The sequence below is a fragment of the Moschus berezovskii genome, chromosome 27 (assembly GCF_049115385.1).
Source record: "Moschus berezovskii isolate FMDL1 chromosome 27, NW_MosBer_1.0, whole genome shotgun sequence".
Taxonomy (NCBI): domain Eukaryota; kingdom Metazoa; phylum Chordata; class Mammalia; order Artiodactyla; family Moschidae; genus Moschus; species Moschus berezovskii.
The window spans coordinates 1,490,077-1,518,011 of NC_142486.1; the positions used below are offsets into that span (position 1 = coordinate 1,490,077).

Consider the following 27,935-nt stretch of genomic DNA (forward strand, 5'->3'; position numbering starts at 1 on the left):
TCAGACCAGATGAATATGAGAGGTTATTTCGCCTGAGGAGGCTATGACGGCATGCACACCTTTACTCAGACCTGACCACCATAAAAGGCTTTTCACCTGGGCAGGCTGTAAGAACAGTGCAAATAATCCTCAAATGTGTCCAGTCACATGTCTCCCCACTTGAGGAGGCTGTGGACAGCATGCACGTTTACCCCAGAAGTGACGGATATAAAAATCTGCACACGATGAGACGGTTACAGCACTGCACATAATTCTCAGACATGCTCCGTTGCCATGACTGTGCTCACACGAGGAGGTCCTTACGGCATGGCACGTGCAGTTGATGTGTGATGACTCACCAGTGTCTCCTCACTTAAGGGGGTTGTGGCAGCACACACACTTTACCTCAGACTTGACTGATAGAGAGAAAGCTTTTCACCTCAGGAGGCTGTGAGAGCAGGGCACATATCTCAAACGCGCCCCGTCACCCCGTGTCTCCTCACCTCAGGAGGGTGAGACAACATGCACGTTAACCTGACAAGTGACTCATATAAAAATACTTCTTACCTGCTAAGGCCGTGACAGCACTGCATGTAGCTCACACGTGACGAGTCACCACAGGTCTCCCCCTTAAGAGGCAACGACAGTAAGCGCATTTCCCTCAGATTTGACCGATACCACAGGTGTCCTCGCCTGTGGGAGCTATGACTAAATTGTGACCAGTTACCACAGATCTCCTCACCTGAGGAGGCTCTGCTAGAACTGAACGTGTTCTTCAAAAGTGTGTGTGTGCGTGCATGCATGCGTGTGTGCTAAGTCGCTCCAGTCGTGTCCAACCCTTTGCGACGCTATAGCCTGTAGCCCGCCAGGCTCCTCGGTCCATGTGATTCTCCAGGCGAGAACAACTGGAGTGGGTTGCTATGCCCGCCTCTGGGGGATCTTTCTGACCCAGGGATTGAACCTGCGTCTTCTGTGACTCTGTATTTATGCAGATTCTTTTCCACTGAGCCACCAGGGAATCCCTCTTTGAACGTGACCAGTCATTAAGCTGCTTCTCACTTGAGGAGCCTGAGAGAGCGTGTACGTTTACCTCAATGGACCGATACCACAGGCCCTCCCCTGAGGAGGCTACCACTGAACTGTGTGTGTTCTTCCAGTATCTCCAGCCACCGTGAGTTTCCTTGCCTGAGGATGCTCTGACAGAATTGCATGTGTTCCTCAAATGTGACCAGTCAGCAGGTGTCTCCTCCATTGAGCAGCCTTAGAGAATACGCGCGTTTCCCTGAGACGTGGCCCATATCGAAAGATTCCTCACCTAACAAGGCTGTTGCAGCATTGCGCAAAGCTCACACACGATGAGTCGCCACATCTCTCCTCATTCAAGGAGGCTGTGACGGTGTGCACGTTTACCTCAGACCTGATGGATATAAAAGGCTTCTTCATCCAGCGAGTCTGTTACAGCACGTGCATTTATTTACCTCAGAGCTAACCGAACACCACATGTCCTCTCCCCTGAGGAGGCTGTGAGAGAACTGCACGTGTTCTTCACGCGTGACCAGTCAGCACATGTCTCCTCACTTGAGGAGGCGGAGAGAACGTGCACATTGACCTTAGCCAACATCACAGATCTCCTCGCCTGAGGAGACCTTCGCAGAATTGTACACTTTCCTCAAGTAGGACGAGTCACTGCATGTCTCCTCACTCGAGGCTGACAGAGCATGTACAGTCACCTCAGATGCACTAACGCCACAGGCCCTTCACCTGTGGAGGCTGTGGCAACAGTGCATATATCCCGCAAATGTGTCCAGTCAGCACGTGTCTCCTCGCCTGAGGAGTCTGTTACAGCACGCCTACTGACTTCAGGCTTGTCTGACACCAAAGTGCTGGTCTGTGATAAGCAGTGTACATAGCCCTTTGTCATGACCAGTCACCAGGTGTGGAGGCCACGCGGTAGGCACATGCACCTCACAGGTAACTCCTGTCACTGTGGAGCTATGACAGCAGGGCAGGTGAGTCAGACTCGACCATTCCTGACACCTCCCCTCTCCTGAGGAGGTGCAGGATTGCACGTGAAGCACACCCGTGACCGTTTACCACGCCCCCTCACCAGGACAGCAGTCCATGTGGACTTTAGGTGTGAGAGCTCACCACGCTTCTCCTCACCTGAGGTGGTGTACAGAATGCACCTGTAACTCGGAGCTGGCCAATGCCACGCAGCCCTTCAGCCGAGGAGGCCGTGGCAGCAGCCCCAGGCTTCTCAGACTTGTGTTCAGTGCGTGTCCCCCTGGGAGCCACAGCAGTGCACGCGCCTTTCACACGACTCATCTCACCTCAGCAGCCGTTTTGGCCCCTGACTACTTACGTGGACTTAAGGGCCTCCCATGTGGCTCAGTGGTAAAGAATTTGCCTGCCAAGCAGAAGACACGGGTTTGATCCTGGGTCCAAAAGATCCCCTGGAGAAGGAAATGGCAACCCATGCCAGTATTCTTGCCTGGGAAATCCTGTGGACAGAGGAGCCTGGCGGGGTACAGTCCATGGGGTCGCAAAGATTCCAACATGACTTAGCAACTAAATACCTAGAACCTGCCCCAAATCATGCATCCTTATTCTTTCACTCACTCAAAAGCAGCTTTGTTTTATTTAACTTCTAACCAAACCTCTTCCCAGAATATTTGTGATTTTCCACCTTTACTAGCCCTATCATGAAATTACAAGCTTACTGTAATAGTGCATGTTCTGTGTCTTAACCATAACACACAAGACATATATTTGTCACTGTGCTAATGGCCCTACACTTCTTCCTCTCCTCCTTCCTTCATTGTTTTGTGTTTATATCTTGAGCAAGAACATCCACGTGTCTGGGTATCTGATCAATCCCAGTGATGGTTTAAGTCACATAAGCACTCATGTTCACGTCATCCTTGTGCCAGCTTGTGAGGCCCGTGTGACCTGAATCCCTTCTGGGAACAGAAAGCTCCCTCTGACATCCTGGCACTGTTTTCTCACCACTGACCCAACACACAACCACGTTGTCAGTAAGGATGTATATGAATCAACATTCAGCTTACAGATCACCAGGAGCTGCTGCTCCTATGCAGGAAGTTCTTCCTTATGCTAACCCTGGCCCCTCTCACTGTGCCTTTCTGTTAGTGATTCAGAAAAGATTAACCACCTCTCATTTTATGCCCTTCTCTTCAAGTGTTCTGGGGGAAATGGTGTCAAAGGTGTTTACTGGCCACAACCTTGGAGCCAAAAGCTCCCACACCAAAGTAGGCCGAGTGACAGCCAGTTGTTCATAGTGGATTTAAACAACGTTTCTTTAAATGTGAGGGAAGGGAAATAGTCCACAAGTATTCCCTTGTCCTGCTGGCGTGAGTTCACCATAGTGGAGAATTTGGCTGAGGAGGTTCTAGGGACAGGCCTGGGTTTTGGGAGGAGCAGAGGCCAGGACAGACTTGGAAACGAGGCCCCAGGTCCGGGAGGTGAAGTCCACGGGGCCCAGAGGTTGTCTGGGGTGTGGGCAGGGCTGGAGGGGGAGAAACGTCCACATGGGTCTTGAACTGAGTCTGGCAAGAGACTGAGGCCAGGGCCAGGGCGTCCACCCCTGGCAGGGACCAGTCAGCCACCCTAGCTGGGACTCTGACTTTGCTCTGAAGTCTTCTACTCCCTACCTTCGCTTTTTGGACCTGCATGTTCAGGTGTTTTGGAGCACGTTGTTTCCTCCTTGAGTTTCAAATATAAGACTACTATAGTCACTTGATAATATTGAGAGGCAGAATCTTGTTTGTTGCTGTCATTCCCATTCCTTTTAATTTATAGTCAGAATAAAGTTGTATTTCAGATAAAATAATGAAGTCTTCCCCCTCCTCCCCCACCCCTGCCCAGGGTCTACGGACAGTGGAGGCCGACATCACAGCCCACTGCCTCCCAGCCACGCCTGCAGGCGCCAGGGCGGCAGCACCAAGAGGCCAAGGAGACCAAAGTAAAGATGACGGCAGGCAGAGCAGGTGGAGACAATGTCTGGGGTCCCGGGTTGTCTCTGCCCCGAAGCTGGACTTGAGACGGGGACTCTGCCGGGGACACTTCGGGGGCAGCCCGCCCCATGTATGCTTCCTGCAGCCCTATGCGTAGATCTGGTGGTTGCCTCACCAACCACCTTCAGAAGAGGGCTGTCTAGGGAGCGTCAGACCCCTTCCCAGAGACCTCAAGCCTTTTGGGGCCATTCCCACTGATGGGTGCGCGCCCCGGCATCACCCACTCTGTGCTTCCTGCTCCGGGGGCACCTTCTGGAGGGACTGGGACACGAGGTCTCACCCCCAGTCGGTGGCTTCTTACCTGAACAGCTCCTGGCAAGAGGCAGGAGAGAATGTGTCTCCAGCACCCATGTACTAGCGAGGTTCTCCAGAGAAACAGAACCAGAGGGGTGTGTGTGTGTGTATCTGTGAGTGTGTAAGTGTGTGTGTATGGGCGTCTACCCAAAACAGGGAGGGAAAGAGAGAGACTGACATTTACTGGAAGAAATTGGCTCATGTGGTTGGGAGAGCCAGTCTGCAGGGCTGGCTGGGGACCCGGGGTGTGGGGGGCGGGATAGTCGATGTTTCAGCCCGGAGTGTGAAGGGCATCTGCAGTCAAGTTCCCTCTTCAGAGGTTCCCTCCGGGGACCTCAGTGTTTTTAATCTGTCTGCCTTCAACTGACTGGACAAGGCTCACCCACGTTATGGAGGTTCATCTGCTTTCAGTTCAGTTCAGTTCAGTCGCTCAGTCGTGCCCGACTCTCTGCGACCCCATGAATCACAGCACGCCAGGCCTCCCTGTCCATCACCAACTCCCAGAGTTCACTCAAACTCATGTCCATCGAGTCGGTGATGTCATCCAGCCATCTCATTCTCTGTCGTCCCCTTCTCCTCCCACCCCCAATCCCTCCCAGCATCAGAGTCTTTTCCAGTGAGTCAGCTCTTCACATCAGGTGGCCAAAGTATTGCAGTTTCAGCTTTACCATCAGTCCTTCCAGTGAACACCCAGGATTGATCTCTTTTAGAATGGACTGGTTGGATCTCCTTGCAGTCCAAGGGACTCTCAAGAATCTTCTCCAGCACCACAGTTCAAAAGCATCAATTCTTCGGCGATCAGCTTTCTTCATCTGCTTTACTGCTTACCAATTTAAAAATACCTAAAAAATAAAACATCTAAAATAAAACACATCTAAAAAATACCTCCGTTGCAATACTGAGATTGGCATTTGACCAGACATCTGGATTCCGTGGACCAGGCCAGTTTGATACAAAATTAACCATCTTGCTCCACAGGCCCTGGCCAGCCTCCAGAGTGACACTGGTCCCAGCAGTCATGGGCTCCCAGGGAAACACAAGAATGCGCTCCCACTCCCATAACCTACCCATCTCCCACTGCGTCCTCTGGTCCCTCTCAATATCCCAACAATGCAGAGAGGAAAACATTGCTACCTCTTGGGGAACAAGACAGAATTGTCAGGGTGCATGAAACCAGCCATGTAAACTGGAAATCCAAAAGCTGAGGTTCGATTTGCTTTAGGATTGCATAAGCATCAGTCATTCTTCTCATCAAGACAGAAAAACAAAAAGAAAACAGAAAAAATGGAACAGCATCCCGTATGGGCGGGATCATCAGCCCTCCTTCCAGGGACCCCGTTTCGAGTCCTGGGGATTGACCATGCCCCCTGGTGGCAGGAGTCGATGTGGGTTGGGCACATGGGACCTGGAGGTGGAGGTGATGTCATGGTCACATGGCCCCAGTGGGAGCCGGGGCATCTTTGCCCTTGTGTGTGCCTGGCATGTGCTGGGCACCCCACAAGTGTTGTGCAAATGGCACACAGCTTGCTGCGACCTGGCAGCCTCCTCGTAATGCCTGCCATCAAGGAAGACATGCTAGGGTCTTCCTCAAAGCCATGTTTTCCTGTCTGGAGGAGCATTGGAGTGTGTGGAGGTGGGGAAGCGGGTCCCCTTTATCCTCAGGGGCTCTGCTGCCTGCTTCCTGCAGATTACAGAAACTGCCCACTTCCCTCGCCTGTGGGGGAAGTGCTGGGTCCACAGTGGGGAGGGACGCCTTCTGCTTTCCTGTCCTGGCCCCAGATCCTGGGAAGGGCAAACATTGCTGACTGCCCCTTTCATCTGCTCTCTTTCTTCCATGATAATAGAACCCAACTTCTAACTGGCCCCAGCTCCCAGCATACTCTGTTTCCCAGCCTTCTTTGCTGTGATATATGGCTCCGTGACTAAGTTCAGACCAATGGGATTAAAGCAGAAGTGGCTGCTTCCAGAACTCTTTATCATAAAGGATAGTTGGTTTGTCCCTCTTGCCTGTTTTCTTCTTCACTTACTCAATCCTGCTGCCCGGAATTAGAATATGATGGGTGGAACTCTAGCAACCACCTTGGGGGCATGAGGGCGAAGGCTGCACCCTACAAAGGAGGAAGGAGGAGGCCAGAAGGAGCCTGGTCCTTGGGGCGCAGAGCCGTCCCCCAGTGCTGTTAGTAATCCTACCTCCAGACTTAACCTGAGAGAGAAAAAAACACTCTGGTTGGTGCCTCTCATTTCAAGTGACACATGAGGGGAAGCTTAGGCAGTTGGCAAGTCATGACTGGAGCAGATCCTGGTGCTTTTGTGGAGTGACAGTGGGGGATTAGAGATGGAAGCGCGGTGGTAGTAGAGGCATGCGGTTTGGGCTCTGCCCCTAAGTTGTCCCTGGGGTGGTATGAAAGGACAGCAGAAACTTCTGGTCTTTCAACACCCTGTCTTGCTGGCCAAGAAAGAGAGCTGGTGGATCTCAGGGTTGGGGGTCTTCACCGTGAGGCTGTGGAGTGGCCCATGCATTAGAAGCTGCAAATGTCTTTCCTAAATTACCAACACATGCAAACCTAGGCTCACCATACACGCGTTTTGGAACTGTTAATCCTCTTGACCAAACTTGTGGCATCAAACTGCCCTTCAACAGCCCCATGCGGAGATGCCTCCTCCATCAGCCAGTGCATAGGGGGGTGCCTGGGTAGGCATCCTCCTTGGTGTGGCCACCCTGCTCTGCACTGGGGGCTGTGGCCAAGGCTGCAGCTCCGGAGTCCCTGGTATTGCTCTCTGAGTTTCAGGGTTTTTTCACCTGAACATCAGGGATGTGGCTGAGACTAGGCCCTGCAAGGTAGCAGAGCTGTGTTCCACGCTTGCCTTACACACAGCACAAAGCCAGGGAGGCTCAGCATTACACTTGAGAACCTCTCACATCACCTACATGGCGCTGCACTCATTCTGTTGGAAAGGCTGGCCCTTTAAGATAATGCAGCAAACATGACTCAGGAAGGTGGCAGAGGAGATGCACTGTTCCAGCAACTTGAAGACCACCAACAGGTGCGGTGGGGACTGGCGCGGGCACCGAGGTTGTGGGAGGACCCTGAACTGCCCCCACCTGCTGCGGTGTGGACCCTGTCCTGGGACCTCAGCAGCGTCCAGGTATCATGTATGAGGTACAGACTCAAAGTGCAGACGAGATGATCGCACTGGGAACATCCTGTGATTATTATGGTGGTTGTTCTGAGGCTTCGCTGCAGGAGGGGAGGGATGGACAAGGAAGAAGAGCCGTGCTGCAAACAGCAGCGGACTAGTGGGGTTTCCTGGGGAGGAGAGGCAGGAAGTCTGTCTGGGCGACCCAAGTACAGGGCGCGAGCTCCTCAGCTCGGAAGTGAGCAAGCAGGGGGAGCCCCCTTGCTAAAAGCGTCTTGTTGGTGACAGAGGCCACCAGGTGGCAGGAAGTTTGACATCTCACAGGCTCCTTCCAGAGAACAAGTCATTCTAATTCCATGAGGAGGCTTGTCCTTTCTGATTTCGCGTAGATCATCTGGGCTCAGCCAGTGGCTTCCTCCCCAGGGGTCCCCAGCCTTCCTGTCCATACCCCCAGGGTGGCCCTGAGCATGTGGATTTGGGGCCCTGGGTTTTGCTCTTTTAGCTTCTCAAGTCAGGCCAGTGTCCCCTCTTCCTTCCCTTTGTGAGTTCCTGCTGCCCCCGGAATGAAATGTCACCTCATGGCATCTGACTTCTCCTGGTCACTCCAGTGGCCAGGAGGGGTAAAACAGAAGGCGGCAGAGAGGGTTTGCCAGGATTAGGGTGTGGGGGAGGTGCACGGGCTGGGCTGGGTGGACCCCTGGGGTGACAGCACCCACTTATTTCTAACACTCACATCTCGAGCCTGCGCTCCTTTCCCTGAGTCCCAGATGCAAACAGACAGCCGTCACCCTGCACACAGAAAGCCAAGTTCACAAAGTCTGTTCCCCAAACTGCTCTCCTCTGCAAACAGTGGCACCATCACCCGCTCAGACGCCAACCTAGAAATCAGGCATCACCGTGCCCTCCGCTTCTCCCGCCACCAGCCCACCCCCTCCACTCTGCCCACCTGTCCCTACATCTCTCTCGGTCGTCCTCCCCGCACCTCCTTAAGGGCACTATCATCCACGTCGGGGCCACCGCAGGGCCTCCCAGCTGCTCTCCCAGCAGAAATGCCGGTATGGGCCAGCACTGGGCACACACCGTCTCTCCCTTTACGTGTAACTGCCATAGCCGGCAGGGGTCATTATGTCACTATGTATTCTGTCCTTATACAGATAAGGAAACACGCTCAGAGAGACTGGGAGACCTGGCATGGTCACACCACTGCTTTGTAATTGCCTCAGCGTCCAGCGGGGTCCGACCACACCTGCCTTGCTCCACCACCCACAAGATGTCTGAAATAGAAACACGGCAGTGAGACTGGGGTGGGGCTGAGGGTGCAGGAGCTCAGATCATTCAGCGAGGTTCGTGTGTCCGTTCTCCTGCATTTTCTTGTTACCTGCAAAGACGGTGAGTTGAATTTGCAGTTCTGATGCCTCTATCCTCCCCGCCTCTATCCTCTTGATGTTCATAAGAATTCAACACCCAGAAGTAATCAGAATCTCCCAGCTGCTCGTTATAACAGGGGCAGCTGACATTTTCTGGACCAACCCACAGTTACTTCTATCTTCTGTTGCAACACAGGTTATGAAAGCAGAAATAGTTGCGGTAGGGACAACATGATTAAAACATGGAAACTATGGCAAGCCCAGGGGAGAATACTAAATCCTTTGCACAGGGGTCCTGAAGGTGGGTCTCAGCTAACGATGTTGCTGTAGGGAAAGATGATCAGCTGGGGTCCAGCAGCTTGAAGAAGCTCGGGGACCGGAAGCAGGGGAGACAGACGAAAGTCACAGTGGATGGAGCCAGGCATCTCCAGGCCGGAACTGGTCTGCTCACAGATCCCTCATAGCGGGTGCCCTTCCAGTCAAGGAAGTCACTGGGGTGTAGCAGAGCTCTGCCTCTGGAACCCCAAATTTGGCTTCCCATTCCGACTCTGACACTTCAACAGCTTGTGTCTTTGGCTTGTTGGTCAACTTCTCTGCTACCCTATATGTAAATGAGGAGGTAAGTATGTGAAAGTGACAGCTGCTCAGTCCGGTCTAACTCCACAGCTCCATGGACTGTAGCTCCTCTGTCCGTTGGATTCTTTAGGCAAGAATACTGGAGCAGGTTGCCGTGCCCTTCTCCAGGGGATCTTCCTGACCCAGGGATGGAACCTTGGTCTCCTGCATTGCAGGCAGATTCTTTACCAGCTGAGCCACCAGGGAAGCCCAAATGAGGAGGTAGCATGTAGCCATTTCAGAGAGGGTGAGTGTAAGTGTAGGCTGCTAATGTAAGAACTGTTTTTTCTTTTAACTGAGGTGAAGCTATAGAAGACAAAATCAGCCCTGTTAAAGTGCACACTTCTGTGGGATTCAGCACATTCACTATGCTGTGCAACCAGCACTTCTATCCGGTTCCAACACCCTCCAGCTCCCCAAAAGGGGGCCTGCTCCCATTCTGAACTTGCTCCTCCCCACAACCCGTTAGGAAGTGAGGTCTGAATCTCAGCTGCAGGTCCAGTCAGCTAAGCCCCTCGCCCAGCTCCTAAGCCTGAGCCCCTCACACCCACCCAGCAGCCATGCCACTCTGCTCACCATCCCAAGAAGGCTTTGTTTGTGTGAGATTCTCCCGGGCCCCTGAATATCTACTCAGTTCAAACAAACCTTTACCAACACCCCCTGGGGCTAGGCCTGGGGAATTCGTGGGGAAATTCTCTACAATTCACAACAGCTTTATACTGGCAAAGGCTCTGAGAAAGCTGCCTGTAATTAAACATTTAAAACTGTGCCCCATTCTTCTCTGACCAGAGACTCTTTAATCTTACCAAAGGGGCACCCAGGCCCTCTCTGTGGGCCCCCATTTCAGGGGATACGTTGGGAATCGCTGGCCTTGTGGAAAAACATCAACTGAGCGCCTCCGAATTCAGGTCCCCTGGATAAACGATTTCATCTCCATTATGCACCACTTCTTCATAACTAGCAAGATCTTGGCTGCAGGGAAATTACATTTTTAAAGTTTTTTTTAATGGAGGTATAATTTATATGTAAGATAAGATGCCTCCTTTCAAGTGTAGAGTTTTAGGAGCTTTAACAAGTGCATTGGTCAGGTAACCACCTCCCACACCTCCAGTACTCAAGATACAGAACAGCTCTAATGCCCCTGACATTTCCTCATGGCCCTCAGCAGCCAGCCCTCTTCTAAGCCCAGATTCCACACGGTACCTGTGTCGCTCCAGCCTCGCCTTTTCAGAGCGTCATCTAAATGGACTCACTCTGTGGGCTTCTCTCGCTCAGCACGAAGCACCTGAGGTCGTCTGTGTGGCTTCAGACGTTTTCTTCCTTTCATTGCTGAATCGCGTCCCAGTGTGAGGAATTGAGCCCGTTTGTCTGTCCACCTGCCTGTCAAAGGTGTGGGGGTCCTTCCCAGTTTGGGACAGTGACGAATAAAGCTACAAAAAGACACTCGCATACAGGTTTTTGGACAAATACAAGCCTTCATTTTTCTTAGGTAAATACCTAGGAGTGGGGTTTGCTGGGTTGTATGGTAGATTCCTGTTTAACTTTTTAAGAAACCGCCAAACTGGTTTTCAAAGCAGTTGAGCCATTTTGCATTCCCACCAGCAATGCAGGGGAGTTCTAGCTGCTCTGCATCCTGGCCAGCATGGAGTATTATAATGTTTTAAAAAATTGCTTTAATCATTCTAATAGATACATAACAGGAAATAGCATTTTAAGCCAGCTTACTCTGTAATTTTTTATAAATTCTGTTACAGGCTAAATTGTGTTCCTCTCAACAAAAGATACCTAAAAGTCCTAACTAATCCCTCATATCTAGAAGAAGTCTAATTAAAATTAAGCCATTAGGGTGGCACTAATTCACTGCGACTGTCCTTATTAAAAGGGGAAATTTAAATGCAGAGACTGACACACACAGAGGGAAGTTAATGTGAAGAGACACAGAGAAGATGGCGTCTGTAAGGCAAGGGACTCACCCTGTCGACATCCTGATCTCCGACCTCCAGCTTCCAGGCCAAGAGAGATTAAATCTCTGTTTTCTTTTAAGTCGCCCAGTCTGTGGTGACATATCTAAGTTCTGAACCCTGCTGATAAAATGACCTACCTGTCACCTCCTGACTGCAGAAATGCAACATAACCAGCGTCTCTGCATCTCTCCGGGTGCTCCCGTCTTTGCTTGGCGGAGAAAACCTTCTTCCAGGGAGTAGGATGAAGGGAAATGGAGGGTGTGCAGAGACTCCTGCTTTGAGAGATGAGCTGAGAAGGGGCTAGCTGCAGGAGTAGAAGTCTCAGTCTGGTTTTTGTTTTTCAAACAGGGCAGGCTTGGGCTTCCCTGGTGGCTCAGCAGTAAGGAATCCTCCTGCCAAAGCAGGAGACACTGGTTCCACCCCCGATCTGGGAAGATCCCACATGCCGCGGAGCCACTAAGCCGGTAAGCCACCACTCAGGGGGCTTATAGCCCTTGCTCTAGAGTCCAGGAGCCGGAACTACTGAGCCCACCGTGCTGCAACTACATAAGTCCTCTCCCCTAGAGCCAGGGCTCCGCAACACAAGAAGCCACCTCAATGACAAGCCCACGCACTGCATTGAAGAGTAGTGCCCCCCTCGCCCGCAGCCAGAGAAAAACCCTCACAGCAAGGAAAATCCAGCACAGCCCAAAATAAACAAATAATATGTAAATAAGATAATTTCCTGTCTCCTTCTCTCCCCCGCCTCCAGAGCCCAGCAGCAGGACCTCCCCGCCGCGTGACTGAACGAGACGTGGCTTCCTCAGAAGGCAACTCATTCACCCGGAGGAACCATGAACAACTGACCACAAAAGTCTTGGGACAAACAGTGGAAACGGTTGCATGAAATAGGAATGCATTTACTGCTCCGTGTACACTAAACATGGTTAGAGGCAATATGTCATGTGTACTTTTACCCCAATTAAAAAAAAAGTAAGAACCACGAGGGGAGTGCAGATGATGGATGCGTCAGGCACCTCGCTCAGCTCCATACATCTGAGTCTCATTAGCTCCCTGCAGGACGAAGTCACGGCCCTACCGATGGACTTGGAGACAACCGCAGACAGAGGTTCAGTCACTTGCTCAAGGCCACACAGGGCCTGGCATAAGGATGCTCTGCAGGCAGTCGCCGCTCGCGAGCCGGGCCGGGAGGCAGCAGGTGCTGGCCCGGAGCGCCCGAGCGGCTGCAGCGGCGCGCGGGCCTCGAGCAGGATTGGCCGCCGGGAGGCGGGCGGGGCTCCCGGCGGCCGGGGGCGGGGTCGCTCCGAGCCGTAAATACGGCGCAACCTGGCAGGGGCCGGGGAGGCCCGCGGGAGGTGCGGAACGCGCAGGCGCGTGGCGTGCGGGAGCGACTCGGCCTCCCCGGCCCCCCCGCGGCCGGGACCTCTCGCGAGAGGAGGAGCAGGGGGCGGGGCCGGGGGAGGGGCGGCCTCGGAGGCGCCGCCGGTCGCGGGGCGTCGGAAGCTGCGGCGCGAGGTGAGGCGATGCGCGGGGCGGCGCGGGGCGCGCGAGGTGAGGCGCCGGCGGGGCGCGGGGCGCGGGGCGCGGGGCGCGGGTGGGGCGGCGCGGGGCCGGGGCTCGGGCGGCCGCCGCGGTGTGACCTTGGCCGGGCTCGCGGCGTCTCCGAGCCACAGTCCCGCGGGTGAGGGGGACCTGGCCCGGGCGCCGCAGCGCGCGGCCGTCGGCTCCCGCCGTCGGGGCCGGTCCCGCCCGCTTCGGCCGCCGGGCGGCGGGCCCGCGGCGGCCTCGGCCTCCCCCTCGCGCCGGTCGGGGGCGTGGAGCGGGCTCCGGCGCGGGGCCGGGCGCACGCGTGCCCCTCCAGCCTCCTGCGGCGGGGCCCCGCCCGATGCCCCGGGCCGCCCGAGGCCGGGCATCCCCCGGGCCGCTGACCGCCCGCCTGAACTGCAGCCCTGGCCGAGGCGGGCGCGCCCTGGAAGAGCTCCACTCAGCGAGCCTTTGCTCCAGAAGCAGCGCGAGGAAGCCATGTATTAGCCGCGAACAGTAGCACTTATATCTTCCACTTGGGCTCGCAGCCACCAAGACATCTCCGGCGAGCCTTTGGCTGGAGCCGAGGTTCCGTCTGGCGCGGAGCACAACACGCCACAGTGTTCCTGTGATTATTGAATTATTTATTTTATGATTCGACGCCGGAGAGACTCTGGAGACCGGGATGAATGAGAATGTAGATTGGGGGGAGAGTGGATGCAAGCGCATCTCTAAGGAGACTGTCCCCTAATGTGTGGGTCCAGGCAGGGGGCAGCTGAGAAACAGCTCAGCTGGTCCTCACCTGCCCCCAAACCAGGACACAGTCTAGCCCTTCTCTGTGAACATCTGGCGTTGGGAATGTGAGACAGGGCTGGTGTCAGGGTGAAAAAAGAGCTACTAGGAAGATTTTTTAAAATTGAAGTATAATTGATGTAGCATTGTGTGAGTTTAAGACGTGCAGAGTGTTGATCTGATACACATATATTGCAGCACAAGTACCACCGAAGTGTCAGCTAACACCTAGGAGATTGTTGCCTGAAGGTAGCACTGCTGAGAATTTAGAGAGCGCCTGCGTGGAGATGCGTGGGCGTCTCGTCCTCTTCCAGACGGTCTCTGCGGCTCTGGGCTGCTGTTTTCAAGCCAGCAGCGCTCTTCGCTGTCAGCCACTGTGCACCTGCCTCATCCTCTGAGCAAACAGTGAGCCTCTCATCCTCTGTAAGATGCCAAGTGGGGCTAGAAGCTGGTAATGTGGTTAGCCTGACTGTAATACCCTGTGATCAGTGTTGTCATCCAGGGGTTTGCAAAGTGCGAAGAAAGTTGCAGAAGTTTTCCATAGTGGAGGTGACATGAGTTGGGCCTTGGGAAATGAGTGAAGTTTGGGGAGAACATTCCAGGGTGTGTGGAAACGAGGAAGTGAATGGAATGTTTGAGGGGAGGGAGCAGTGAGTCCCTGTGTTGATTGGAGAATGGGGTTTGAGGATTGAAATGCAAGCTAAGGCCAGAAAGAGATTTCTGATTGAAGGCCCTTGAATGGTTTGCCAGGGAGCTTGGACTTTATCCTCTTGGTGAGGGGTAGTCAAGGTTTGGGGTGGGATGTGAAAGATGTGTTTTAGAGAAGTAATCCTAGTGAGAACAGAGGAATGGGTCCAGGGTATCAGGAGATGGAGACTGAGTTGGGTACAGTTATAGGGGTCGTGGGTCAGCACAGTGGCTGAGAGTCAGGAGGGCGTCGGCTTGAAAGAAGCAAGAGGGTCCGCAGTGCTACTGCACTCTGTGGGATATGGTGAGAGGGAAAGGAAAAAGGCAGAAGTAACCAGCATGTCTCACGTGGATGCGGAGGAGGGCCGGTACCTGAGCTAGGGAATACTGGAGCAAATGTGGAGAAGGAAGGGGCTACAGTGCATTTGATTTTTAGACTTGTGAAATGTACAGTATCTGTGGGCCATCCTGGGTGAGATGTGCTCTTGGAGAGAAAGAATGTGCCCCGGGAGGGAACCCTGGGGAATGCCAGCAGGAAAGGGGTAGATGGCAGAAGAGGAGCGCATTGGATGGTTGACAAAGGAAACGTAGCTTACTGTCATTACTGCATTGTCACTAAGGCTGGTGAGTGGTTCTCTCCCAGAAAGGCCTCAGGTTGACGTGCCATTCCTGGATAGGAGACAGGATATTAATAATACTGAAACACACACTGCTAGTTTGTAGTTTTATAAAACTGACATCTTCAGTTTCAATTTTTAGATTGTTTCTTTCTCTTTTTCTTCAGAGAGGAGTGGCTAGTTTCACAGTACTTAGTGGGTCTGTGGCTGCAGCCAAGCTCATCATTCAGCAGTCATTTGCCAGCAGATGTGCTTAATGATAACTGACTCAGTAACTCAGCACTTCCTATACTGAACCACGGTGGTGGTTTCTGTAACTGCTTAGAGAACTGAATTTCAGAGAGGAATAGGAAACTCCGGGTGTAGTTGAATGGGGGAGAAGGGGTGGACTGCAGTACAAAACACAGGAGGATGAAGAAAATGGAGCCTGTGTGGCTCCCAGAATACCATCAGTCGGTACCTCTCCTTTCAGGCAGGAGAACGGAAGAATCTTTGGGGAAAGTGAGTAGCCTGAGAAAGAATCTAAAAATAATGACATCAGGGGTCCACAGTGAGGAGGCCCAATTGGATCACTCACTAACGAAGCTCATAGTTCATAACTCCCTTCTAGAGTCCAAAGCTCCCAGGTTCTTTTAATCCCCTTCCCCTTAAATAGGACTGGATAACCAGGGACAAGTGAAGAAACCTCTGATTGGGAAGACAGAGATGATAACACACACTTGGAAGCAGTAGAGAGTATGCCGGAAGAAAACTTAAAAAGCACACTGTCGCTAATACACACATGGAGATGGAGAATACTCCTTCAGCAGACAAGAGCAAGATGCACTCTTTCTATGCACATTATTGGGAGTATAGTCGCTTTACAATGTTGTGTTTCTGCTGTACAGCAAAGTGAATCAGCCACACTTATACGTATACCCCTCCTTCCTTGGATTGCCTTTCCGTTTAGGAAAAGGTCACCACAGAGGATTGAGGACTTTTTTTGTTTTAAAGGAGCATTCAGAAATCCAAAAAGATGACTCATGGGTATAAATACAGTGGAAGAAATAAAAAACTCAGTAGGTGAAGAAGAAGTTGACAGCTCAGGAAATAGAACGACAACAAAAAGAGATGGAAAATGAGAAGAAAAAGAAAAGTAAATGGTCAGATTAGGCAATTTACATAATAAGAGTTCCAGCAAGAAACAAAATGGGATAAAGTCATCCACAAAATTACAAGGTGAATCGTAAATCCAGAACTTCCTCCTCTGAAGGGGCCTACTGAGTGACCAGCACCACAGATGAAAATGCAGGTATCTCACTCACCATGCCTGCTCAGTTCCCAGTTTGGGTGTTCAGAGTGTGGGGAGCATGTTTGTACAGGGAGGAATACTGAATTTCTGGTAGTGACTCGTGAGAGTTTGGAAGCAAGGAGTTTATTTGAAAGTGCATCCAAAGGTGTGTGTTTCAGAATTTCCATGGTGAGAGTTCACATGGAGAGAGAACCATGTACACTCTCTCCAAGGCACACTGCTGTGAAATTTCAGAACTCTGGACTAAGAAGGTTGTGTTAGCTTCTAGAGAAAGAACAAAGACAGGCCACCAGCGGGCTTGGGAACCGTCTACAGGAACACTGGAAGCTCGGAGGCAAGAGAGCATTGCTTTCGTAATTCTGAAGGAAAATACTTTACCTTGAATTCTAAAACAGGCAAAGAAGGGTAGAATAAAGATATTTTCACACTTGCTCCAAAAATTTGTCTCTCATGTATTTTAAAGAAATGACTGGCAAGCGCACTTTCCCAGAATAAGGTGGGGAATCTGGAAAGTCAGAACTAGAGGAGACAGAATAGAAAAGGTGAAAAGAATCTGCTGGGTAGGTGGAGAAGCTGGGATGCCAGCCAAGCCAGGCACTGGGTAGGGATAGCAGGTATCTCATGACTTGAGCCTCGATGTTTCCTCAAAGGGATTTTTTTGGGGAAGATGAAAGGTGGGGTCCCTGGTGCTTTGAAACATCTGGAGGGGAGATTTAGGCAGCTGGCAGAGTTGGGGCTGTAGTAGTGATAAGCACACAGAAAACAAAGCAAATGAAAGCATGAGGCCATTAACAGGTTCCAGGGAAACACGCCGTTGTGCAGGAAAAAAGAATAATTATGGTGCACTGCAAGGCTTTGCTGTGAATAGCCTTTGCGCAACGGTAATGGTTTCTGTAAACATTGCATATCACTCTCATTAAAATGATATGCCTGTCTGGAGGGGGCCTGGCAGCGAGCGGCATGGTTGTTTGAAGGGCTGATGGAGGGAAGAAAGACTGCATTTCCGCCTGCTGCCTGCCACTATTTGGGGAAGTCAGTGGGTGATACCCAAGCTGAACTGTTCGGTTATCGCCCAGGGCAGTTACTTAGAGGCAGGTGGTGGCACCAAAAGAGACAGCTAAGAATGAGGGAGGGACTTCCTGGCAGTCCAGTGGCGAAGACTGTGTGTCTCCGCTGCAGGAGTACGGTTTTGATCCCTGGCCGAGGACTATGATGGACATGCTGCGTGGCCAAACACAGATAAGCACGGGGGAGAAAGACGGAGATGGGCAATAGGAAGGCAGGGGCCGGGGGCTGTGTTTACAGTTAACTCTGGCGATGATGTTATCCTTAACATAGCGTTGATCAAAATAAAGACAGAGCAGTAAGCTTCCTGCGCTAATGAAAGAAGAGGCCAGACTCTCGGTGTCCTGTGTGCAGCTGGGTCACTCGCCAGGCGCTTTCTTGTGGGGGGAGTTTACTTGCTCTTATTTCCTCTCCATCATTGTTATTGTTCTCAGTATCCTGTCCCTTGGCTGTGGTCACATATCAGAGATTTGGTGCTTTCTTTAGCTTTTTTCCTTTAACTTGTTAAGGAATTTTATTCATGGGGTTCTTGTGGCAAGAATACTGGAGTGGTTTGCCGTTCCCTCCTCCAGGGGATCACGTTTCAGCAGAACTCTTCACTGTCACCCGTCCGTCTTGGGTGGACTTGCACAGCATGGCTCATTGCTTCATTGACTTAGGCAAGCCCCTTCGCCGTGACACGGCTGTGATCCATGCATCTGAGCAAACTCCGGGAGACAGTGAAGGACAGGCAATCCTGGCGTGCTGCAGTCCACAGTCAGATACCACTTAGCGACTGAAAACTAACAACAAAAGGAATTTAAAATATATCGAAAAGCAGAGATGATAAAACCATTAGCTCTTCTTCCCCGAGTTTCAGAAATTATGAAATGAGAGGCAGTCGTGTTATCTGGTTTGTGAGCGTAGCGGCTCTTTATTGAGCGCCCGTTGTATTCTTGAGGCTACAAGTGTGACGCACTGTGAGGGTCAGTGACCTCCCTTCTGAAGCTTATATTCTGGTGCAGATAGACAGTAAACAAACATACTAGTGACTATCTAATATTCAGTTCAGCTCAGTTCAGTCGCTCAGTCGTGTCCGACTCTTTGCGACCCCATGAATCGCAGCGTGCCAGGCCTCCTGTCCATCACCAACTGCTGGAGTCCACCCAAACCCATATCCATCGAGTCAGCGATGCCATCCAGCCATCTCATCCTCTGCTGTCCCCTTCGCCTGCCTTCAATCCCTCCCAGCATCAGGGTCTTTTCAAATGAGTCAGCTCTTCGCATGAGGTGGCCAAAATATTGAAGTTTCAGCTTCAACATCAGTCCTTCCAATGAACACTCAGGACTGGTCTCCTTTAGGATGGACTGGTTTGATCTCCTTGCAGTCCAAGGGACTCTCAAGAGTCTTCTCCAACACCACAGTTCAAAAGCATCAATTCTTCGGCGATCAGCTTTCTTCATAGTCCAAGTCTCACATCCATACATGACCACGGGAAAAACCATAGCCTTGACTAGACAGACTTTTGTTGGCAAAGTAATGTCTCTGCTTTTTAATATGCTCTCTAGGTTGGTCATAACTTTCCTTCCAAGGAGTAAGTGTCTTTTAATTTCATGGCTACAATCACCATCTGCAGTGATTTTGGAGCCCCCAAAAATAAACTCACCCACTGTTTCCACAGTTTCCCCATCTATTTGCCATGAAGTGATGGGATCAGATGCCATGATCTTAGTTTTCTAATGTTGAGCTTTAAGCCAACTTTTTCACTCTCCTCTTTCACTTTCATCAAGAGGCTCTTTAGTTCTTCTTCACTTTCTGCCATAAGGGTGGTGTCATCTGCATATCTGAGGTTATTGATATTTCTCCCAGCAAATTTGATTCCAGCTTGTGCTTCTTCCAGCCCAGCATTTCTCCTGATGTACTCTGCATATAAGTTAAATAAGCAGGATGACAATATACAGCCTTGATGTACTCCTTTTCCTATTTGGAACCCGTCTGTTCCATGTCCAGTTCTAATTGTTGCTTCCTGACCTGCATACAGGTTTCTCAAGAGGCAGGTCAGGTGGTCTGGTATACCCATCTCTTTCAGAATTTTCCACAGTTTATTGTGATCCACACAGTCATAGGCTTTGGCGTGGTCAATAAAGCAGAAATAGATGTTTTTCTGGAACTCTCTTGCTTTTTGCATGATCCAGCGGATGTTGGCAATTCGGTCTCTGGTTCCTCTGCCTTTTCTAAAACCAGCTTGAACATCTGGAAGTTCACGGTTCATGTATTGCTGAAGTCTGGCTTGGAGAATTTTGAGCATGACTTGACTAGCGTGTGAAATGAGTGCAATTGTGCGGTAGTTTGAGCATTCTTTGGCATTGCCTTTCTTTGGGATTGGAATGAAAACTGACCTTTTCCAGTCCTGTGACCTGGAGTTTTACAAATTTTGGCAGAACTGTTCCCTGTCGACTCCTTGTGACCCCTGTAGATATCCTGAGTTTTCCAAATTTGCTGGCACATTGAGTGCAGCACTATCACAGCATCGTCTTTCAGGATTTGAAATAGCTCAACTGGAATTCCATCACCTCCACTAGCTTTGTTCGTAGTAATGCTTTCTAAGGCCCACTTGACTTCACATTCCAAGATGTCTGGCTCTAGGTCAGTGATCACACCATCGTGATTATCTTGGTTATGAAGATCTTTTTTGTATAGTTCTTCTGTGTATTCTTGCCACCTCTTCTTAATATCTTCTGCTTCTGTTAGGTCCACACCATTTCTGTCTTTTATCGAGCCCATCTTTGCATGAAATGTTCCCTTGGTATCTCTAATTTTCTTGAAGAGATCTCTGGTCTTTCCTATTCTGTTGTTTTCCTCTATTTCTTTGCATTTTATTTTGGGAAGGTGCTAATGAATGGGATTGTGTTTTTAATTTCAAATTCCACTTGTTCATTGCTAATATATAGGAAGATGGTTAACTTTTGTGTATTAACCTTGTGTCCCACAAACTTGCTCTAATCACTTGAGCCCGTAAAATTTTATAATTGAAAAATGATAATCTAAGATTCATCATATTTTGATGGTCAGTTTGATTCATCTTTAAATAGAATCCCTAAGCTTTATGCTAGAAAATCTGCTGTTATGGGTCTTATGGAACCTTCCAGAAAGGGAAAAATCTGCTTGGTATTTTTAAATACAATCTTTTTGACTTTTTGGATATCTCAGCATAAAAAAAAAAACTGGTCTGTATGCAAAAAAAGTTGGTATCAATTTTTTTCATAATAACCAAAAAAGAGAACTAACTCCAAAGTTCGTCAGCTGGTAAATGGATAAATATAGTGGTTTATCCATATAGCAGGTACTGTTCAGCCATGACACAAGCAACATCCTAGACAAGTCTCAAAAGCATCTTGTTAAGTGAAGGAAGCCAAATACAAGCTCTTGCTTCCTGTGTAATTCCATTTCTGTGACATTGTAGAAGAGGCGGGACTACAGGGCAGATAGCAGATTGGCAGCTGCCTGGGGCTGGATGTTGGGGAGGGTGCGGGAACTTTGGGGGATAATGGGAATGTTCTGTGTGTTAAACACAGTGTTCATTTGCCCAGACTAATCAGACTGTGAAGTTTAAAAGAGTGCGTTTTATTGTGTATAAATCATACCTCAGTAAACTTCACTTAGAAAAAAAAGCAGAGGTGCTAATGTGATGTAATCAGGAAAGAACAGTCTTTTAAACAAATGGGGTGCTGGAACAACAGGATACCTATAGGGGGGAAACAAGAATCTCAGCTTCTCCCTCTGGAAGAAGGAGGATATTCTATACTGGTTGAAATTCTCTGCATTTAACATTCCTTTCCACAACAACAGATCCATTAATTTCCATTTATTACCGCTCACTGTTTAATTCTCACTGTTTTGACCATTTGTATCTATAATATGTAGTAAATCCACAAACACACACACAGACCCACAAACCTCAGTCCAAATGACAAAATAAACATTTTATATTAGTGAGGACTCTCCAGAGAAACAGAACCCCAGTAAGGGGTGTTTGTGCCTGTGTGTGTATTTATCACAAGGAATTGCCTCCATAAAAATTGGTGTGGAGGCTGAGAAGTTCAGACCCAGGGAGCCGCTGGTGTGTTCCAGCCTGAGTCTGAAGACCTGAGCACCAGGAACGCCAGTGGTGAGGGCTCCAAGGCTTGTCCGAGTCTGAAGGCAGGAAACCAATGCTCCAGCTCAAAGACAGTCAGGTGGAGAGGGAATTCTCTCTTCCCTTGCCTTTTTGTTCTAGTCAGGCTTTCAACAAAGCGGGTGAGGCTAACCTACCTTGGGGAGGGCCATCTGCTTTACTCAGTGTACTGATTCAAACTTGAATCTCATCCAGAATCACCCTCACAGACACGCCAGAGTGTGGGACCAACTACCTGTGCAGCCATAGCTCAGTAAGGTTGAAGTGTGAAATCAGCACACACTGCTGGGCCTTTCTGTGCTGCTCTGCCGTTAAGCTGTGGGAAATGCCCTGACACACGTCTGAATGTGGATCTGGCCACGTGGCCCTCGCTTTCAGTGTGTTGGAGTGGCACCCTCCTGAGTGTGAGGGAGGTCGGCCCTCAGCTCTGTGCCGCCACCCTCCCCATCTTCCTGGACTCCTGTCTGTCGTTGGCGCGATGGCTCCTTCAGACCAGCAGCCGTAGGCGGGCAGCCAGCTCGCCTGGGGTGCTTGCCTCTGGGGGTGGCCACGTCTGCTTTGGCCTTATACCCTGCCCTGTGTGAGCAGAAATGTTCAACAGTCACCCCTTGGGTCCAGAAGCTCTCTACCTAGCTACAGTGTTCTGTTTAAGTAGAAAACCAGCCCTCCAGAGATGAAACTTCTAGCTCAACTTTGCTGTTGGTTCTGTTGCTGGAGGCAAAAGCTTGAGACTGACAGGGAGCATTTCCTCTGTGAAGGCTCTTCTTGCTCTGCTTCTTCAAAAGTGGTGGGGCTCTTTGTTGACTGCTTTTTGAAATACTGGGAGATTTATGTTCAGAATTTTATGAATGAGAAATTACTTTATGAGGTCACTGTTGTTCCCTGACATGTTTTTGAAGCAGTCCCTGGTTCTCAGCGGGCTTCCCCAGTGGCTCAGCAAAGCCTCCTGCAATGCAGGAGATACAGGAGATGCGGGTTTTATCCCTGGGTCAGGAAGAGCCCCTGGAGGAGGGCATGGCAACCTACTTCAGTGTTCTTGCTGGGAGAGTCCCATGGGCAGAAGAGCCTGGCAGACTACATACAGTCCATGGGGTTGCACAGAGTTGAACATGACTGAAGTGACTGAGCATGCACGTCGGTTCTCAGCCCGGCTTTCCCGGTCATGCTGGCCTCCCCCCAGAGGACGGGGATGTGTTACCTGGATTATCCGGCTGGAGCTGCCCAGGCTGCTGGGCCAGAAGTTCCCGGATGTCCCGCTCCCTTTAGAAAGTAAAGCTTGCTGCTGCCAGTGCTCTGTGATAGTCTCTACTCTGTTTGCTTCTCTGCTCTCTCGTCGCAGTTCCGAGAAGCTGTGTGCTTGGGCTGCGTGCATGTGTGGAGGCAGCAGCGGTCCTTCATCTCGGAGGACTGCTCTCACAGGCCATTTAATGTGTGAGGCCTGTCGGGTTTCCACCACTGCTGCTTTTGTGGCTTGTTTGAGGTTAGAGATGACGACACAAAGAACTGCCCTTGTTCCTTGATGTTAAATATGAACCGCGGCCTCAGCGTCATGGGTCAGCGCTGCCTCACTTGGTGTGCAGGCACGCAGCCCCGTGGTGTAGACGGGCTGGAAGGGGCAGTGACGTGGCAGGACGCCGGGGCGAGACGCGGCTCCTGGGCCAGTCTCCCCAGCGAGTGACCAGACGCAGGGTTTCCGCTGTCCCAAGGGGAAGACCTGTTCTGTTTTTGTGCGATAACCCCCAATTATAAATTTTTAAAACTTTAGTGTGTGCTTAATAAGCAGATTGCAGGTAGAGTCACTTGTGAAGCTTTTGCACAGGTTGTACAAGTAGCCTGTGGCTCCAGCAGCAGGCTCCGAGGTTAGCCTCTGGCAGTTCTCTACCATATTTAGGCCTTGCTTTAGTTTTTAGCCACTGTCCGACATTTGCCTTATTCATGCAGCATTACCTCTTGGAAATTCCTCCACAAGCCGACTGTTACAGCTCTAATTCATTTCTCTTCCTCCAGTGTTTTCTTTGTGGTAAAATACACATAACATAAAACTTACCGCCTTGGCCACGTTCAAGTGCACAGCCCACTGACATTAAGCAATTCGTGTTCTTGTGCAGCCGTCACCACCATCCGCTGTGAGAACTCATTTCTTTGTCCGAGACTCAGACTCTGTACCCACTGGACACTGACTCCCCACCCCCTCCCCAGCCCCTGGCACTGGCTCTTCTACTTTCTGTCTCTATGAATCCGAGTCCTTTAGGAACCTCATGTAAGTGGAAATACAGTATTTGTCTTTTTTGTGACTGTGATCGTGTCTTTTCCTTGCAATTATTAGTAAAGAGAGTCAGAGTTTGTAAAAAATGTTGTAGACACTGGCATTTATTAATGTGCATATACTACTTCTTGGTTGAAAAATAAAGCATTTAGGTCATCAGGCCAGGTGGTTCTTTGCATTATAAATTTGCGGCTGATGTGTGCCTGTGTCCACAAGATGTGACCGTGGCTCAGCATCACCTCTGCTCTGTCTGTTGGTCTTAATGTTAAAAGTGAAAACTGGTCTCTTAAATCACGTGACATCTTAAGTTGCTTTTTCCCTTTGCTGCTTACTTAGCCTGTAGCAAACTTTTTTTTTGTTTTAAAAAATATGGTTTCATCTTCGTCTTTATAAACTGCTCACCCTGGCACATCCGTGAGAAGGGATGGTCTTGAAAACTTCAGTGACATGGGTACTTGTGATCTAGTCTTAAAAACAGGTTGTAAAAGTGTGTGATTATAACCATTAAAAGGGTATTGAAAGCTATTGCAGTGTTGCTGCTTCTTATTTCACTCACACCTGCTCAAAGGGAGCCAGCTAAAGTTCCAGCAACAGTTGTGCGAGAAACAGCAGGACATCTCGCCTGCAGCCCTGCTTTGCGATTTGCGTGGTCACTTATTACCTGTACAACGTGTAATAACTACGTGTTGTTGTTCAGTCGCCAGGTCGTGTCCGACTCTTTGCGGCCCCACGGGCTGCAGCACACCAGGCCTCCCTGTCCGTCACTGTCTCCCAGAGCTCGCTCAGACTCATGTCCATCGAGTCGGTGCTGCCATCCAACCATCTCATCCTGCGTCACCTCCTTCTCCTCCTGCCCTCAGTCTTTCCCAGCATCAGGGTCTTTTCCAGTGAGTCAGTTCTTTGCATCAAGTGGCCAAAGTATTGGAGCTTCAGCTTCAGCATCAGTCCTTCTGATGAATATTCAGGGTTGATTTCCTTTAGGATTGACTGGTTGGATCTCCTTGTTGTCTAAGGGACTCTCGAGAGTCTTTTCCAGCACTGCAGTCTGCCAACATCTTTACCATGAGTATGTATCACTTTTCCATTAAAAAAAAAAAAGTGAATTAAGGGTAAACAAAAGCTGCAAAGGTGCATAGAGATTGTACTCAAGTTTATGCCTAATGAAAATGTGTTGGATACCAGGTGCGTAATCTACTAGAAGTGTAGACTCAGAGGTGTACACTGGGAATTGTCCCAGAGAGTGCTCAGTGCGGGACTCTCCTTTGGACTTCCTGAGATGAGCTCCGTCCCTCTGTGCCCCGATGTCTGTAGTGAGAGAAGCCCTGGACAGCTTAGAAAGCAGCCCGTACTGGGTCTGGGCCCACGTATAGTTATTGGGCACTCCTTCCTTGGGCTTGACCCAGTTTCGGGTTTTCTCTTCTGAAGTTGCTCCCTCTGCTGTGTGACAGCCCTCCACAGAGCTGAAGCCCCAGCACACACGAGTCTTCCCTCCTGAGCAGCCCTGCTCCCGGTGGCCCCAGCGTCCGCTGGTGCTATGGGGTGAAGGCTGAGCCCCAGCAGAAGCCTGCCCGGGTCACATGCTCCCTTGGCCTCTCACAGGGCCCGGCTCACGTGTTCGTTTGGATGATGTGGACGCAGCAGAGGGGCTTGGGGTGGGGCAAGGGGGTCTCATCACGTGGGGAAGCTGACGCCCTCCACCAGGCCCCCCACGAAGCTCAGCTCGCAGAGGGTGAGAGGTGGAGAAGCAGACCCCTCCTGTCTGGGCTGCAGGCTGGGAGAGGACCTTAATCGTTCACCTGGCCTCTGTTGTCTTCCAGCTTCCTCAGAGCACGGCATCCCGTTTCTACTGGAAGCTGAAGTGCAAGGGTCCAGGGAAAGGCCCCTGCATCCATGGACACGATGACCAAAAGCCGGCTCTTCCGCCTGTGGCTGGTCTTGGGGTCCGCGTTCATGATCCTCCTGATCATCGTGTACTGGGACAACATGGGCCCCGCCCACTTCAACCTGCACACGGCCCTATCCAGACCGCACATGCTAAAGCCCTTCCCCAGCCCCAATTCAGCGCCTGGGGATGTCTTCACCTCCAGCCTCGAGATTTGGGAGAGCTTCGTCAGGGAGAAGCAGGGCCCCCTTTTGGGTAAAAGGCTGGAGCAGCCCTCCCTGCCGGCCTCCAGCAAGCCTGTGCTCGGCAACCTGGAAGAGCGCGTGAGGGGCTACGACTGGTCCAGCCATGCTGCCCAGCAGAGTCCGGACCCAGACGGGCGGCAGGCCGAGCGGAGGAGCGTGCTGAGGGAGTTCTGCGCCAACGCCAGCTTTGTGTTCCCCACCAAGGAGCGCTCCTTCGACGACATCCCCAACTACGAGCTGAACCACCTCATCGTGGACGACCGCCACGGGGTCATCTACTGCTACGTGCCCAAGGTGGCCTGCACCAACTGGAAGCGCGTGATGATCGTCCTGAGCCAGAGCCTCGCGGGCCAGGGTGCGCCCTACCGTGACCCCCTGGACATCCCCCGGGAGTATGTCCACAACTCCAGCACCCATCTGACCTTCAACAAGTTCTGGCGTCGCTACGGGAAGTTCTCCAGGCACCTCATGAAGATCAAGCTGAAGAAGTACACCAAGTTCCTGTTTGTGCGCGACCCCTTTGTCCGCCTCATCTCGGCTTTCCGCAGCAAGTTCGAGCTGGAGAACGAAGAGTTCTACCAGAAGTTCGCCGTCCCCATGCTGAAGATGTACTCCAACCACACCAGCCTGCCTGCCTCGGTCAGCGAGGCCTTCAGCGCCGGCCTCAAGGTGTCCTTCGCCAACTTCATCCAGTACCTGCTGGACCCGCACACGGAGAGGCTGGCACCCTTCAACGAGCACTGGCGACAGGTGCACCGCCTCTGCCACCCCTGCCAGATCGACTATGACTTTGTGGGGAAGCTGGAGACCCTGGACCAGGATGCCGCCCAGCTGCTGCGGCTGCTCAAGGTGGACAAGCTGCTTCAGTTCCCCCCGAGCTACCGCAACAGGACTGCCAGCAGCTGGGAGGAAGGCTGGTTCGCCAAAATCCCCCTGGCCTGGAGGCAGCAGCTTTACAAACTCTACGAGGCAGATTTTGTTCTTTTCGGCTACCCCAAGCCCGAAAATCTACTTAGAGACTGAAGGCACAGGGGGTAATCCTGAACACCAAAAATATAAGTGCTTGTGTTGTTCCTTTAAGCCTGAAGGAAGGGCCGGTGGTACCGTGACCATCTTCCAGAGGATGGAGCGCTGGCCTGCCACATATATTTTTTTACGGCTTTGTTTCTCTCCTGGTGTGACGCGTCGCAGAATTCCACAGTGCTCTGTTGACGAGCCCGCTGGAAGCACCCGGAACTGATCACACCCACACTCCAGTTTCTAAAATAACCTATGGTTTTGCAGTCTAGACTTACTGGTTACTCCTTCCCTGCATTCATTGAGTACTGTGTTAATATTGTTTTTTTAAGATTAATATATTTCAGATATTTAATATGAAAGTGGAGAAGGAAGTGGTGGAGTAAAAGGTTGCACCTGCTCCTGCCGCCTGCGCTGTGGTTCTTCGGGTGGGGCAGCATGCTCACGAAGGGTCCGCGCTTAGGCCTTAGGGCCTCAATTTCAGGAAAGGAGGGTTCCCAGTTGTCTTCAGCAGAAAGAAGGGCCTTGGGTTTAAGATCGGGCCTTCCCATGTTTGTGTGAAGGCAGCACTTCCTCCAGAAGTGAGAGCTTTTTTGTTTAGTTGCTCAGTCGTGCCTGGCTCTTTGTGAACTCATGGACTATAGCCCGCCTGCCAGGCTCCTCTGTTGTGGGGATTTTCCAGCTAAGAACGCTGGAGTGGCTTGCCATTCGTTTCTTCACGGGATCTTCCCTACCCAGGGATCAAACCCAGGTCTCTTGCTTGGCGGGTGCGTTCTTTACCGCTGAGCCAATGGGAAAACTCTCTGGTTAGGTGATCCACGTGAAAAGGGTAGGCTGGGGTGTTTTCTTTGGGGAATTATTTCACCATACATCATCCAGAGGTGATGCTAATGAAGCAGACAGCTGGTTTGCACTTGTCCCTGCCTTTGCCTTCAGTGCTTTAGATTAGAACCAAATGTCACCGCTCAGGGCTGCTCGAAATGATTCCACCTGGCTGTCCTGGT

The 27,935-nt window shown here is 51.1% G+C and overlaps 2 protein-coding genes and 1 long non-coding RNA gene across 12 annotated transcripts in view; 2 read left to right on the top strand and 1 right to left on the bottom strand.

Moving 5' to 3' along the window:
- The window catches only part of LOC129545790 (kinesin-like protein KIF19), a 35,853-nt gene extending 30,474 nt beyond the window's left edge, over positions 1-5,379 (top strand). For 2 of the 7 annotated variants that reach the window (XM_055410427.2, XM_088833191.1), the window contains 2 exons: positions 3,865-3,986; positions 4,907-5,378. In XM_055410427.2, coding sequence (XP_055266402.2) covers positions 3,865-3,986; positions 4,907-5,153 — 369 coding nt within the window. In that variant the 3' untranslated portion in view covers positions 5,154-5,378. Of the gene's footprint in view, positions 1-3,864 lie in introns of all 7 variants that reach the window. The other 5 variants (XM_088833189.1, XM_088833192.1, XM_088833194.1 and 2 more) reach the window with 5 other exon arrangements.
- On the bottom strand, positions 5,060-12,119 carry LOC148773600 (uncharacterized). Its single transcript, XR_016036633.1, has 3 exons — positions 10,631-12,119; positions 10,234-10,399; positions 5,060-5,149 (listed from the first exon to the last, which is right to left on the bottom strand). It is a non-coding gene; the product is annotated as an uncharacterized LOC148773600 (long non-coding RNA).
- A 666-nt stretch (positions 12,120-12,785) lies between these two features.
- Positions 12,786-27,586, top strand: CHST12 (carbohydrate sulfotransferase 12). Of its 4 annotated transcripts, none has more exons than XM_055410425.2 (2): positions 12,786-12,906; positions 25,605-27,586. In XM_055410425.2, exon 2 carries the CDS (start codon positions 25,678-25,680, stop codon positions 26,935-26,937), a length of 1,260 nt encoding a protein of 419 aa, XP_055266400.2. In that variant the 5' UTR covers positions 12,786-12,906; positions 25,605-25,677; the 3' UTR covers positions 26,938-27,586. The 4 variants fall into 4 exon arrangements, with proteins under 4 accessions (XP_055266400.2, XP_055266399.2, XP_088689042.1 ...); XM_055410424.2 differs by having other exon boundaries at positions 12,850-12,942; XM_088832916.1 differs by lacking the exon at positions 12,786-12,906 and adding an exon at positions 13,331-14,112.
- Positions 27,587-27,935: the final 349 nt, after the last annotated feature.